We start from the raw sequence: 15,333 nt of genomic DNA, 5'->3' as shown, positions 1-15,333 counted from the left end.
AAGACCAAGATCTTCACAGAAGGTAAAACAGATGAACAGAATATAGATAAAGCTTTTTTTGAGAGCATTAAAAGAATGGTTGTCATTAGAATTTAGTACAATTAAAAGAAAAATGAAAAGAACAGAAGATAAAATGCAAAGATTAGAATTAGTCATCACAGAAATAGGGGAAAAGAGTAAAAAATGTGGAAGAATAAGAAATGTCTGTAGAAATGGAAGTAAAAGACTTGAGGAAAATTGGAAGAAAATGATTAAAAAAAAAATTAGAGACACAAGAGTTGTTAGCTCAGAAAATTGATATGTTGGAAAATTATAGTAGGTGAACAACATAAAAATAGTGGGCCTAAAGGAAGATGAAGAAGGCACAGATATGAAGGAATTTATAAAAGAATGGATCCCGAAGGTCCTGGGAATGACAGAAATGCAGGAAGGAATGGAAATAGAAAGGGCACACGGAATACTAGCTCCGAAACCACAGATACATCAAAAACCAAGATCCATTTTAGTAAAATTTTTGACATATACAACAAGAGAAAATATATTGGAGCGGGCAAGGAATAAAATTAGAGAAGACAATAAACCAATGGAATACAAAGGTCAAAAAATATTTTTTACCCAGACATAAGTTTTGAACTCTAAAGAAGAGGAAGGAATTTAATACAGCAAAATCGATCCTATGGAAAAAAGGTTATAAATTCATGTTAAGACATCCAGCTGTGCTTAAAATATTTATCCCCGGAAAGCAAAACAGAATGTTCTCTGATCCAGAGGAAGCACAAGAATTTGCAGAACGCTTGCAGGACAGAAGGAGAGATGAAGAAATGTAATAAGAATGAAGAACAGCGATAAAAGATGTATATAAAGATGTAAAAACAATGTATATGTAAAGAACTAAAGAAGGGAAGGAAGGAAGTAAGGGGGGAGAAAAAGGGAGAACTTTGTTATGTGTTTATATTAAAACAAAAGTGTTTTCTGGGGGGATGGGGGGAGAATAACCGTCACTGCGAAATCAGTTGACGCTTGCGAGCAGGATCGCAATCCAAATGGAAAGGGGAGTTGTGGTTGCCTGGCAAGTGATAAGGGGCAACTTAGAGAGGGAGGGGGTGCTTATTTGGGGTTAAGGTAATATTGGATGTGGGAGTTGTTGGAGTATTTTATGTTTTAAATGTGTTGTCATATATTGAGTTTAAAAAGGGAAAACTGAGAGATGAAAATGGGGAAAAGTGGGATGGTGGTGGTGAGGAAGCAGAAATGAGGTGTAAACAGGATATGAGATGGCCACGTTGAACTATATGACTATAAACATTAATGGAATACATAACCAAATTAAAAGGAAGAGGCTATTAAATTTACTGAAAAAAGAAAAAATAGATATAGCATTTGTGCAGGAAACGCATCTAACTGAAGTGGAACATAACAAATTAAAGAGAAACTGGGTACGACACGTAGTGGCAGCATCATATAATTCAAAAGCTAGAGGTGTAGCTATATTAATTAATAAAAATGTACCAATCAAAATAGAGGAGGAAATAATCGATCCAGCAGGGAGGTATATCATGATAAAGTGTCAGATATATTCAGAATTTTGGAATTTTCTCAAAATATATGCACCTAATGAGGAGGATCAAAAGTTTATGCAAGATTTTTTTGAAGGAAATATATTAATAGGAGGGGATTTTAACCTTAATTTGGATCCAATGTTGGATAAAACTGGACAAAAATCTAGCAAAAAGAATAGTGGCCAAATTTATGGTTAAATCAATGCAGGATGAAACTTATGGATATATGCAGGAGGCAGCACCCAAGGAAGAAGGAATACTCATATTATTCAAGTAGACATAAAACATACTCAAAGATTGATATGTTTTTGTTGTCGGCCCATATTCAAGGGAGAGTTAGGAAAACTGAATATAAAGCTAGATTACTATCTGATCATTCACCCCTGTTATTAGCAATAGAACTGGAGGACATCCCACCAAGAACATATAGATGGAGGTTAAACTCCATGCTACTTAAAAGACAGGAATTTAGAGAGTTTATTGAATGCCAACTTAAAACATATTTTGAAGTAAATACGGAATCAGTGAAAGACAAATTTATATTATGGGACGCAATGAAAGCCTTCATTAGAGGGCAGATAATAAGTTACATAACTAAGATGAAAAGGGACTACAATTGGGAAATGGAGCAGTTGGAAAGGGAGATAGTAAGTACAGAAAAGGAACTGGTAAAAAGGGATGATATAATGAAAATGAGAGAATCGGCAGACAAAAAACTAAAATGGGAAACATTACAAATGTATAAGGTGGAGAAGAACATAATGAAAATAAAGCAAAAGTATTACGAACTGGGAGAAAAAACACATAAAATATTTGCCTTGCAATTTAAAACAGAACAAGCTAAAAGAACTGTATTGGCATTAAGGAAAAAAGACAAACAAGTTACATATAACCCAATAGAGATTAATGAGAACTTTAAGGAATTTTATGAACAATTATACCAAACTGAGAACTAGGGGAAAGATGATAAAATAGAAGAGTTTTTAGCTAAAATTGAACTGCCGAAATTGCAAGAAGAGGAACAAAACAAACTGATAAAATCATTTGAAATAGAGGAAGTACAGGATATATTAAAAAAGCATCTGAACAATAAAACACCTGGAGAGGATGGATTCCCAATAGAATTCAATAAAATATTTAAAGAGTTATTAATTCCTCTCTCTTGGAAGTAATGAACCAGATAGAAGAAACACAAAACTTGCCAGTTTCATGTAAGACAGCAATAATTACAGTAATACCAAAGACGGGGAAGGAAGGAAGGATCCATTAACACCAACATCATATAGACCAATATCTCTACTTAATTCAAATTCTAAGATAATAGCAAAATTATTAGCATACAGATTGGCCGATTATGTACAAAAAAAATAGAAAACAAGATCAAACTGGATTTATTAAGAAAAGACAAACAGTGGATAATGTCTGTAAACTTATTTATCTAATTCATGCAGTTCAAGGAAATAAGAAGCCAAGTGGCTGTTGCTTTAGATGCAGAAAAAGCCTTTGACAGAGTAGAATGGAATTATTTATTTAAAGTATTACAGAGGTTCAATCTACCAGAAAAGTATATTAATTGGATTAAAGCATTATATAATGGACCATTGGCGAAGGTAACAGTAAATGGATATGTATCGAACCATTTTAAATTAAGTAGGTCAACTAGACAGGGATGTCCATTATCCCCCTCATTGTTCACTTTAGCAATAGAACCATTGTCAGAACTGATAAGAACAGAAAATAAAATAAAAGGGATAAAAATAAAGGAGAAGGAGTATGAAATCAGTTTATTTGCAGATGACATCATAGTATACTTAACAGAACCAGAAATATCAATAAAAGAATTACATAGGAAACTGAAGGAATATGGAGAAATATCGGGGTACAAGATCAGCGCAAATAAAAGTGAAGTGATGCCAATTAGTAAAGTGGATTATACAGAATTTAAAAAAGAATCACTATTTATTTAAATGGCAAACACAAGCAATCCGATACCTAGGTATTAGCTTAGATAATAACTTAAGCCACCTGTACAAACTAAATTATTAGCCACTAACAAAGAAATTGCAGGAAGACTTAGAACATTGGAAAGAATTACCGCTAACGTTGATAGGGAGGGTAATTGCATTAAAATGAATGTCTTCCCAAGGATACAATACTTATTTCAATCGTTGCCAATTCCCTTAACAGAGAAATTCTTTAACGAACTAAAGAGAATAATAAGGAAATTCTTGTGGAAAGGGGGGAAACCAAGGATAACGTTAGATAATTTAACAGAGGTACAACCAATTTGCAGTTACCAAACTTCAAAAATTATTATAGAGAAGCACAATTAAGGTATTTATCAGATTTTTACCAGACAAAGGAAAAACCAGTCTGGACTAAGATAGAACTAGATAAAATAGGGGAGAAGGTACCGGAACATATACTTTATAAGTGGGGTGAAAAGTTGGTGCAATATAAAAGCTCACCAGTACTGCATCATTTACTCAATATATGGAAAAAAATGAATTAACAAATACCAAAATTATTATTGATGCAAAATCCGCTAATTCCTTTTACAATAGACAACCTTTCCTTTAGAGAATGGGAGAGAAAAGGAATCAAAAGAATAGAAAATTGTTTTTTGGGAAACAATTTATTCACATTTGAACAGTTGAAATACAATGGAATAACTCATGGTACAATGTTTGCATATCATCAATTGAAAGCTTATTTAAAGGATAAATTGGGAAACCGACTGAGATTACCAGAAGGAAGCAGCTTTGAATATGTGATTACAGACACAATGATAATTAAAAGATTTATAACTAACATGTATATTAAGCTGCAGGAGAAGGAAAATTATGAAATAAGCTATAAACCCAAACAAAAGTGGGAAAAGGATTTAAACATAAAGATAAAAAATGAAACATGGGAAAAGTTATGTTCTGGAACTATGAAGAATATAATAAACACAAGGTTACGCATGATACAGTATAATTGGTTACACAGGTTATATATCACGCCCCAAAAGTTTTTAAAAAATGGGGTCCAACATTATCAGATAGATGTCTTCACTGTAGAGAGGACATTTGGGTATGTGAGAAAATGAAAATGTTTTGGGAAGATCTAAATCAGATATTAAATAAAATCACAAAAAGCAACATACCAAAAAATCCAGAGATCTTTCTTCTAAGTAATATAAGAACTAAAGAATTAGGCCTCAACCTGGATGAAGCGCAAAAAAGATTTATTGTGATAGCCTTAGCAGTAGCAACAAAATGTATAATGTCAACTTGGAAAATGGAAGAGAGCCTGAGAGTACAGCAATGGAAATGAATAAATGTATTCCACTGGAAAAAAACCATATAAATTAAAAAATAGTCACGTTATTTGAACAAATTTGGGAACCATACATGGAACATAACAGAGAGGGCTTGCTTCAGACCTCCACCTCCTAAAATGATAAGACAAAATGACTTGATCCAGTGTGTAAAAGTAGATGACACAATTTTCTTGTTTATTTTTCCATTGTGTGATGACATTGTTTAATGGTTTTATTGTATTGTATATGTTGAATATTTATTGGTTTTGGAAGGGGGTGGGAAGGGGGGAGGGTAGGGTAGGGGGGGAAAAAAAGGGGGAAAATGCCACTGTGTATATTTAATGAGAAACGTTTGTATATATTTTGGTTGATATGGTTCACAGTGTGAAAAATAAAAAATTATTTTAAAAAAAATGATAAACTGAGGTAAACGGATCTTACTGAATAACAGGAGAAATGGAGAGGAGATGGCCTACTCCATCTATGTGTTAATGTTCCAAAATAATCCACATTGTAAAAATGGGTCAGTAGTGACCGTAAGTGGAGAAAACCGATGTAGGAGTAAAGGAGCTGTACTTCCAAATTAATTTGCTATCTTTGTTATTAGGCTGTGGAACGGCTGATCCATCCCCAACTATGTGAACAGTGTATTGAGTTTCTGGACCGATACGTTGTGCAGCATATAAACAACAGTTTGGAGAGGGCTAACGAAGAGGTAGTGCACACCTTTATCCTTGTACACACCAAGCTCCTGGCATTCTTTTCAAGGTGACATGGTTTGCAATACATTTTTATTTGAAAATAAGAATTTTTGTAATCTGATTACAGCCAATAGTTGTACCATGTAGTCTTATCGAATTTCCATTTGTGCCTCTAACCTGTGCTGAGCAGACTAATCTTTTAGCTTGACATCACTTAACTTCCTTTTCCTCTTTACCATCTGCAAATTCCTGGTTAAAGTTTACATGTGGGTGAGAAATTACTGTCTTCCATTATCCGGTTGAAGATTCCACATTTGTATGCACAGTATGGGAGAGTGGAAATGAGATAGATAAAACAAATCCTATTGATTGACAGTGCAGAATTAAATATTATTCCCATTTCTATTTGCATTCCAAAAATATTCTGAGAAATTCTAGGTGCTTGCTTAAACAATTATTCAAGAAAATGCCAGTAACCTGAAAAAAGACAGTGGTGAAGGAGAAAGAACATTGGTAAAGAGAGTTTTCCATTCTGTGGGCTGTTGTTGGCTCTTGGAGTGCTACACAGTTTGAGGGATTCACCTTGTCCCCAGGCTATGCATCTTGAAAGATTAGGAGAAATATGCGTATGTTTTTTCTGTAGTCTTCAATGTTGTGGTAGTTGACAGATCACAGACTTGCATTTCAAAAGAGAGTAAATTTTTAGGCAAACTTTGGCAGCCTATGTAAACTGAGAGGGTAAGGAAATTTCAGATATGGGCTGAGACTTGAAGTAATTTTTCTTGTATATCAGCTATTCTCAACGGGAGCCCTGGGGGGGGCGGGGTGGGGGCACAGCACATTTAAGTAGAAGCCTTGTTTTCTTTTCACCTCACGTGACATAAGAATGTTTTTTGTTTTTTATGTAATTGATAGGAGAAAAGTACAGAATAAACCAACTTAACTGCTTCACAGGGAAAGGGCCCATAAACCTTAAGCAGATCCTTGGGTGGGTGGAATAGGTGAAAAAGGGTTGAAAATGGCTGTTGAAGATCCACCTTTTAAATTTTGTCAACATCTGAATAAACCTGGTTACAACAATTTATTTTCCTCTTCCTCTGTTGAAGATAGTAATATGTGAGAGTGTGATTTTGAATCTCTCTTCACTTTTTGAATAGTGAGCTTGAATTGAAAATTTCAACCAAATCACTGTTCCACCCTTTCAGCAATCAGATAACTCAATTGTTCCATCAGAGGTCTCAGCTTTCCAGATACAAGCTATACATTTTATTGTTAACCATGTGCTAGGCTTTATTTTAAACCCCTCTCTCTTGCACACTTTAAGATTAAATGCAGTGTCTCAATTGTTGTCATATTAAAACAAATTAATTTATCATAGACTGATTTGTTAGAACCATAGAACATTGCAGCACAGAAAGCCGGTCCTCGGCCCATCTGGTCTCTGGCGGACTATTATTCTCTCTAGTTTCACTGAGCTGCACCCATTCCATATCCTTCCATACCCTTCCCATCTACGTACCTGTCCATATTTTTCTCAAATGTTAATATTGAGCCCGTAAGTGATCTTGGGACTTGGTTTAAATGACATAATTTTTCATGGACCAAATATAATATCCCCTATATATCTCCAGTTTTGAAAGCATTGCATCTTTAATTTGTATTAAGCCATTACAGAAGCTTCATGTCTTTGTGTATTTATGTATTATTAAATGACAAGTACATAACAATGATAGCCTGCATGAAGGTGTGACTTAAGCCACTACATACTAGTTGCATCTTACTCTTTTAAAAAAAAATTGCTTGGCAACCATGATTCCAATTCCAAAATAATATTCTGATGTTTAAATTCTGAATTTCTGTCTTTTCCATTGATTTGCTCTGCAGTCGGAGTGCAAGTTCCCTAAGACCTTCAGACTTGCTGGCCCTTATTTTGATAGCTCAAGATATCTACCCAAGAGACAATCTGGAAGCACAAGTTGACAAGGTGAGGCATCCTGTCATTGTGCTCTTGAAGATGCAGGGTATGGAAAGGGCATAAAAATGAGACAAAAAAACATAGGAGCAGAAATAAGCTATTCAGCCCATCGAGTCTGCCCCACCATTCAATCTGAGCTGATTCATTTTTCCACTCAGCACCTCTGCTGAGCTTCTCCCATGACCTTTGATACCCCGGCTACTCAAGAACCTATCAATCTACCTTAATTGCACCCAATGACTTGCCCTCCACAATTGCCTGTTGCAACAAATTCTGCAGATTTACCACCCTCCATGTGAAAAACATTCCTCAGCATCTCTGTTCTAACTGGACACCCTTCAATCCTGAAGTTGTGTCCTCTTGTCCTTGACTCTCCCACCATGGCAAACGTCCTTTCCACATCTACTCTGTATGTGCTTTTCAACATTTGAAATGTTTCAATGGGATTCCCCCCATATTCTCCTAAATTCCAACAAGGCCAAGATGTCGAAAGCTCCTCATATTATAACCCTTTCATTTCCAGAATCATCCTTGTGAACTTCCTCAAACCTTATCCAATGTCAGCACATCCTTTCTTAAATAAGGAGACCAAAACGTCTCATGATACTCCAAGTGAGGTCTCACCAGTGCCTTATAATCACTGTAATTATTTAATCTCCATTGTTATGGGTTTTGTATTCTACCATCCTTCCCTGTGAATTGGCTGTCCAGAATAAATGCCTAACTTGGTATGGTACTTAAATTTATTTATTAATGATCTTGTAAGAATGAATGAAATGGTAAATAGCTCTGTCCTTTTGGCTTGGGAAGTCTTGAATTCAAATTTAGCCCATAGAAATGAAATGTGTTTTTGCCTGTTAAATATTTCAGATATTGTGGTCCTGGCTTTGATGCAGTCAGGTTCTGAACAACATTAGTTTGGCTTTGAGTACATGTTCTAAAACACCAATAGTAGAGGATGTGGATGCAACTGCTTTCATGAGGTTCTGAATGTGTTTAACACTGACATCAGGTATTTGATATGCAAAATATGTAACATAAGAAATGGGAGCAAGTGAAAGTCATTTGGTCTTTCAATCCTACTCTGGACTCGGTAGCTCATTAGTACCTTGCCTCTACTTCATTTCACCCTCTCCATTCCCCATAACTTTACACTCCTAATTCAAAACATTGTCACTTTCATCCTTAACTATATTCAATGATTCAGTCTCCCAGGTCTCTGGGGTAGAGATTTCCAAGAATTCACAACCCTCTGAAAGCAAAAATTTGTAGTGGGCAAACCTCTACCATCAGTTCACATCGCGGGCTAGCAGTGCTGGGCGCCAAAGTACAGCGAGCGGATCAGATGAAGCCCCTGCCTAAAGACGCGGGGCACTAATGACTCATAGCTTTAACCTGCTGGTCCACAGGACCTGCAACTGTTCACTAACGAGCTCATTAACAGGCAAGGAATAAAAGGTCTGTGTATGTCTGCAATAAACCAGTCTTGTCTTGAGTTGACTACCTTTGTGTGTGTTTGCCTTTATTTAGTAGCATCTACTGTAGTAGCCGCTACAAATTCTTTCTCGTTTCCTTCTGAGTCTGCTTTGATTATTTTTCACCTTCCTCCCTACAAGGGGATACATTCTTGCAACATCTCACTTCTGAACTTGATTGACCAATCTACTCAATCTTGTCTCAAAGAGAACCTCTTAATACCAGTTGGTGTGAATCTTTTCCAAAGTGTCCCCAGTTAAGCAATAAAACTGTACAGAGCACTTCAACCAACAGTTTTTGCTGCTAGGCTCTAAACAAATTTACAATAAAGGCTATCATCCTGTTCGACTTGTAAGTACTATGCTTGCATATGAAGGCACCCACCTCCCTGTGTGTCAGCATTCTGTAAACTCTCCATTTCAACAATATTCTTCTTCTCTTCCTATTGAAGCACCTATACTGGCATTTCTTTGAATTGTACTTAATCTGCCAAACTTGCACTCCCTCGCTTAACCCCTCCATATTCTTTTGCAGACTCTTGTAGGCTTTCTTGGAATTCACTTTCCCATTTTAAATAGAAAAATTGGTTGCAGTGCACTTGGGTCCCCTTTATATAACTCGTTAATATTGTTTGCAATGGTTGAAGCCATATCTCTGATTCCTGTGACATCCTACTCATTACCATTTGCCAACCTAACATTGACCATTTATCCCAAAGCTGTTTACTGTACATTATCTATCATGTTAATGTCTAACCTCAAATACTATTGCATCTTACCTTTAGGTAATAAACATTTCTACGATGCCTTTCCTCCAACCTCAGAAATCTAAATATGCTATAAGTACTGATTTTTTTCCTTTTGATCCTTCACCTCACTATGATTATAAATGCATTATGGTTTTCTGGATGATCTATTGCTATTCAATGAATTCAAGCTTTCTTTCAATTTCAATTTTCAACCAACGGAGTTAGTGTTTGCTGCTTCCTGTCTTCTCCATCATTTAAACAGGGGAATTATAATTTGTGGTTACAGTTCTCCAGAATTATTGTGTAATGACCATCATGAAAATCCTAAAATAATTAATCAATATGCAAAAACTAATTTCTGTGGCACTGTAAATCTGGAAAAAGTCTTTGAAAATACTCAGTACTTATGTAGAGATAACTGAATGAATGTTTTGGCTCCAAAGCCTTTCAACAGAAACCAGGGGCTTTTGTTTCCAAATAACTCCTGAAGTGGTGGTAACTTAATCTGATTCATTGTTCCCTTAGGATTTGGAGAAAATCCCAGAAACTGGAGAATTTAATACCCCTAAACTGTCACCTGCAACACAAGGAGATGGTATGTTTGGAGTAGCTCATTAAAACTAACTTTCTGTGAAGAATAGCCTCCTGGTTGACTGTATTGCATGCTTGGTTCATTATCTAGCTCCCAACCCACTACCTATTTAATTATTTGTTGCAGATTTGATTTCTACACTAATCAGAACTAGAGGATCACAACAGTTGTGTGTCATTGAGTGTGTATGCACCCTTTTTACACAGAGGTCCTGCAATACTGATGTGAAGAAGACCCATCATTAAGCCAGCTTTGCTTGTTTATACTGAACCAAACAATACCAGCATAATACTGCCCCAGTGTGTCATTTTACAAAGCATGCTGGCATTCTTGAAGCAAGAGGCATGACTTATAACACAACAGCATCGGTGTCTAGTGAGGTATAACATGCATATCCTTTCCTGTCATGGTCCCAGCCTGCCGGCGCACCCTTTTTACACGAATGTCAATTCGGCGCTGTGACTACCTCCACTGCCAGCTTAAAGGTGGGACTACAATGACTCCCCCACACCCATTCCGTGTTTGTACCTTTTACACAGAAGGCGTGGGGCAATAAAGGCGCAATATTCCTGTATCGAAGTGGCTGTATAAAAGGAGCTATTGAGATACACCACACAGAAATGGGCTGTTCATCTCACTGAGACTGCTACCATCAAGCACCCTCTTACACTATCCGACAGTATTCTCATTTTGTTTTCCATACATCCAATCCTGATACTACCACACATTGACAAAACATGGGCAATTTACAGCAGCCCAATTAATTTAATTTAGATATATAGCAGAGTAACAGCCCCTTCGACCCAACATTCCATGCTGCCTAAATATGCCCACATGACCCATTAACCTACTAACCAGTAAGCCTTTGGAATGGGGGATTTCTTCCACAAGAACACTGAGAAAACGTACAAACTCCTTACAGAGAATGGCAGATTTGAACCCAACCTATCAATTTTAAGATGTGGAAAGAAACCAGTATACTTGCAGGAAGCCCACACGGTCACAGGGTTGACAAGAGACTAGGATAAGAGGGCGCAACCTCAGGATTGAAGGGCAGCCACTTAGAATGGAGATGTGGAGTAATTCAGCCAGAGGATGGTGAATCTGGAATTTGGTTGTGGAGGCCATGTCATTGGGTGTACTTAAGAAAGAGATTGATAGGCTCTTGATTAGCCAGGGCATCAAAGGTTATAGGGAGAAGGCTGGGCAGTTGGGCTGAGTGGAAAATGGATCAGCTTATGATTGAATGGTGGGGCAGACTCGATGGGCTGAGTAGCTGATTTCTGCTCCTATGTCTTGTGGTCTTATAGGATAATGCAATAAAATAGCACCAGAGATTCAGGACCGAACTTGAGTCACTGGAGCTTTGATGTAGGGGTGTGTTAGCTGCATCATTATGCTGTGCTGCAGGGGTGCCTTCCTCATAATGTGAGAAACAAAATCTATCACTTTCCCTTCCTTAGAGCTGGAAGCCATATGTGTACGTTAATGATGTGTGCATTTGGCTGAATTCCTCTTATGCCTAGTTGGGTGGCAGAAGTTTGGTTGGAGGATAGCCATTTGAGTGAGAGCCAATGCTTGTGTATCTGGGAAGAGAACTGATAGTTTTATGAGATATGTAGGAAAGGGACACAAAAATACCCTCCTTCGCTACTGCATTATTCAGTCCCAGTTTTGATAAGACTAGGTAATCATGTGTTGGTGTTTAATTTGGTGACCCTGGGAACAGTTTACCTAGAACAGTATGTTGTCTTAAATCTGGGACCAGTGATTTGTTGTACGTAGTCCAGTTTGTCAGTTGAGTACTGAACTTCAGCATGTCATGTAAATGCTACTTTCTCTGATAAATGGTGAATGTTGTATGTAAAATGTTTATAGGAGGTTGGTGAAGAAGGTTCAGTCACTTGGGCATCCAGGATGAGGTAGTAAATTGGATTAGACATTGGGTTTGAGAGAGAAGCCAGAGAGTAGTAGTAGATGATTGCCTCTGACTGGAGGTCCCTAATAGTGGTGTGCCACAAGGATGGTGCGAGGTCCATTGTTGTTTGTCGTTTATAACAATGATCTGGATGATAATATGGTAAATTGGATCAGCAAGTTTGCAGATGACACTAAGATTAGGGATGTTGTGGACAGCAAGGAAGGCTCTCAAAGAATACAGAGGGATCTGGAACAGCTGAAAAATGGGTTGTGAAAAGGCAGGTGGGATATAATGCAGAGAAGTGTAAAGTGTTGCAATTTGGGAGGATGAGCCAGGATAGGACTATGGTAAATGGTAAGGAACTGCAGTGTGTGGCAGAACAAAGGAATCTGGGAATACAGATATATAATTTGTTGAAAGTGGTGTCATAGACATACAGCCTAGAAACAGGCCCTATTGGACCACAAGCCTGATATACCCTATTACACCCAATTGTATGTTTTGGGGTGGGAGGAAACCAGACCCCACCCCCCCCCCTCAGGGAAAACCCATGCAGACACAGGGAGAATGTGCAAACTCCTTACAGTGCAGGAGTCGAACCCCTGTAACAATCGCTGGTGCTTTAACATTGCTACGCTAACCGTCCTGCCAATTTAGATGGGGAATAAAGAGAGCTTTTGGCACATTGGCCTTCATAAATCAAGGTACTGAGTGCAGGAGTTGGGAAGTTGTGCTGAAGTTGTGCATGCATTGGTGAGGTCAAATTTGGAGTATTGTGTGCAGTTTTGGTCACCTGACTGCAGAAAAGCTATCAATAAGATTAAGAGAAAATTTACAAGGACATTGCTCTGACTTGAAGAGCTGTGTTACAGGGAAAGGTTGAGTGTAGAATGAGGGGAGATTTGATAGAGGTATACAAAATTATTAAGGGTGTAGAGCAGACATATTTCACTGAGGTGAGACAAGAACTAGAGCATATAGGTTGAGCAGTAAAACATTTAAGGGAAACTTCACTCAGAGGGTGGTGAGAATGTTGAATAAGATGGCAGTGAAGGTGGAGGATCTAGGTTTGATTTATGACATGTAAGAGATATGGATGGGAGGCGTATGGAGGGCTATGGTCTGGGTCCAGGTCGATGGGAGTAGGTGGAATAATTAGATCGGCATAGACTATATGTGCTGAAGGACATGTTCCTGTGTTGTAGTATTCTGTGGTTCTATAAATAAATAGAAAACTGGATGACTGTTCAGATTTGCTTTTCTGGTTTTACTCACGACAGGAGGCCCAGTGGGAAGAAATTTGCACCAGATTACAGACCCAGTTGCACAGGTAGGCAATAATAACTTGCTGCTTTTAACAGGTCACCTTTCAACAGCTGTATGGTTCCTTCAACCATCACAAGCTTTTTGTCTGGTAACCTCACAGAGCTGGATTGAGCAGTAGTTATTTGGAGTCTATAGATTGTGGCATTTGACAAGTTTGAAGTCATTAACAGGCTAGAAAGAATGGATGCAACCAAAATATTTTGAATTTGTAAAAGCTAGTGAATAATAAAGGATGTTTTAAACCATAACCTGCTTTGTTATTTATGTTTCTTGTACATATGCAAGTATGAGCAAAAACTAGAATTCACCAGCAGTTTATCTGCGTGTCCTCTGCATTATTACCTTTTCTCTTCACCTATCACTAAGACCAGGTACAAAAGCTGCCCTTGTTTCTTGTCACTGGAGAAAGCCATTTCATCCATCGGGTCCTTGCTAATTCCTTGCAGAGCAGCCCCATTCTCTCTCACTAGCCCATTAACCACCCCCCACCACCACCCATCCCCTTTCAATGACCTCCACTAGTGTGCAATTTATAATAGAAATCCCACTTAGTCATGGGAGAATATGAAAGTTCATATTTATCTATTATATTTATTTCTCTGTCTGGGCGCACCCATTGGCTGACTGTACCTGTGACCCCTCCCACAGGCTCCTGAATAAAGGTTACTGTTCCTCAGCCTCCTCCTCAGTTCGGGACAATTGACCAACAAGGATATGATTTTATTCCATCATGAATAAAAGCCTATCAGTTTTGCTCAGCTTTACTCTTTTGAATCATTGATGGTAGCATCAGATAGTTTCTGAGGTCAGGATTTAACCAGAGTTCCTGGAGGTTTGATGAAGCAGTTGTAACTGTTTTCCCAATAGCCTTGTTACAGCACTAAGTAGTGATGAGGTTGATTGCTGTTCATATTGAAGGGACTTCTCCAGGCTTGTGCAGCAAAAGTGGTCGGGATTTTAGCTGTTGATTGTCATATTTAGCCACACAAAATGTCCGATTTTGTGATGTGGCTAAATTTAATATTCTTTTTTATCTCTAAAGTTCTATTTTTCTTTGCATTGAATTTGGTTGAGAAATGGTCTTTACAAGATAATGCTTTGTTTCCTGATGCTTAGATTACAGAAGACCCCCTGCAAACTCTTGAATCACCACCTTCAGAATATTCTGTTCCCTTAACAGTTTTTCTCGATGCCAGTTTAAAGGATAATTACTGTCCCATGATGCCTCATAACATGTATTGTCTATCTCTTTGGCCTGGGATCTCTTTGGTCCTGTTGACTAAGGTAAGAATAACTAAATTATAATAAATTTAGCCCAATTTTTGGGCACTTTTGGGAATTGCCTTTTTTGAAACTACAACTCAGCCATAAATTCTGCCACAATGTTTCAAGTTTCTGAAAGTGCAGATAGTTGTGCTATAGATTAGCCTTAATAATGTTAAATGGCTGTGCAGGTAACCTGCTCCTGCTCTTGTTTCTAACCCACCAGGTTTCCTAGCTTACTGTGTTAAAGGCAAAATATTGTCATGGGCACTATATCTCAAGAAGCTACTCATCCCAATCAGTCCACATTGTTTACCCAACAACTCAATCATAGATCTAAATCTCCTCTTACTCTTATAAATGTGAGAGGGGGAAAGTCTAAAGGAAACAAGTTTATAGGAGGTGCTTGGAATGAGCCCCCAGGGAGGAAGTAGATGCAGATATGACAACATGAAGGGAATAGAGGGA

At 37.7% G+C, this 15,333-nt stretch overlaps 1 protein-coding gene across 4 annotated transcripts in view; it reads left to right on the top strand.

The window, feature by feature from the left end:
* The window catches only part of hps1 (HPS1 biogenesis of lysosomal organelles complex 3 subunit 1), a 62,097-nt gene that overhangs the window by 23,195 nt on the left and 23,569 nt on the right, over positions 1-15,333 (top strand). For all 4 annotated transcript variants that reach the window (XM_069900251.1, XM_069900250.1, XM_069900249.1 and 1 more), the window contains 5 exons: positions 5,471-5,631; positions 7,449-7,548; positions 10,289-10,358; positions 13,557-13,606; positions 14,719-14,886. In XM_069900251.1, the coding sequence (XP_069756352.1) occupies positions 5,471-5,631; positions 7,449-7,548; positions 10,289-10,358; positions 13,557-13,606; positions 14,719-14,886 (549 nt within the window). The remainder of the gene's footprint in view (positions 1-5,470; positions 5,632-7,448; positions 7,549-10,288; positions 10,359-13,556; positions 13,607-14,718; positions 14,887-15,333) is intronic.

The sequence above is a fragment of the Narcine bancroftii genome, chromosome 10 (genome assembly GCF_036971445.1).
Source record: "Narcine bancroftii isolate sNarBan1 chromosome 10, sNarBan1.hap1, whole genome shotgun sequence".
NCBI lineage: Eukaryota > Metazoa > Chordata > Chondrichthyes > Torpediniformes > Narcinidae > Narcine > Narcine bancroftii.
Note: the sequence above shows the minus strand (reverse complement) of the source record. Positions and strands in the feature narration are given on the sequence as shown.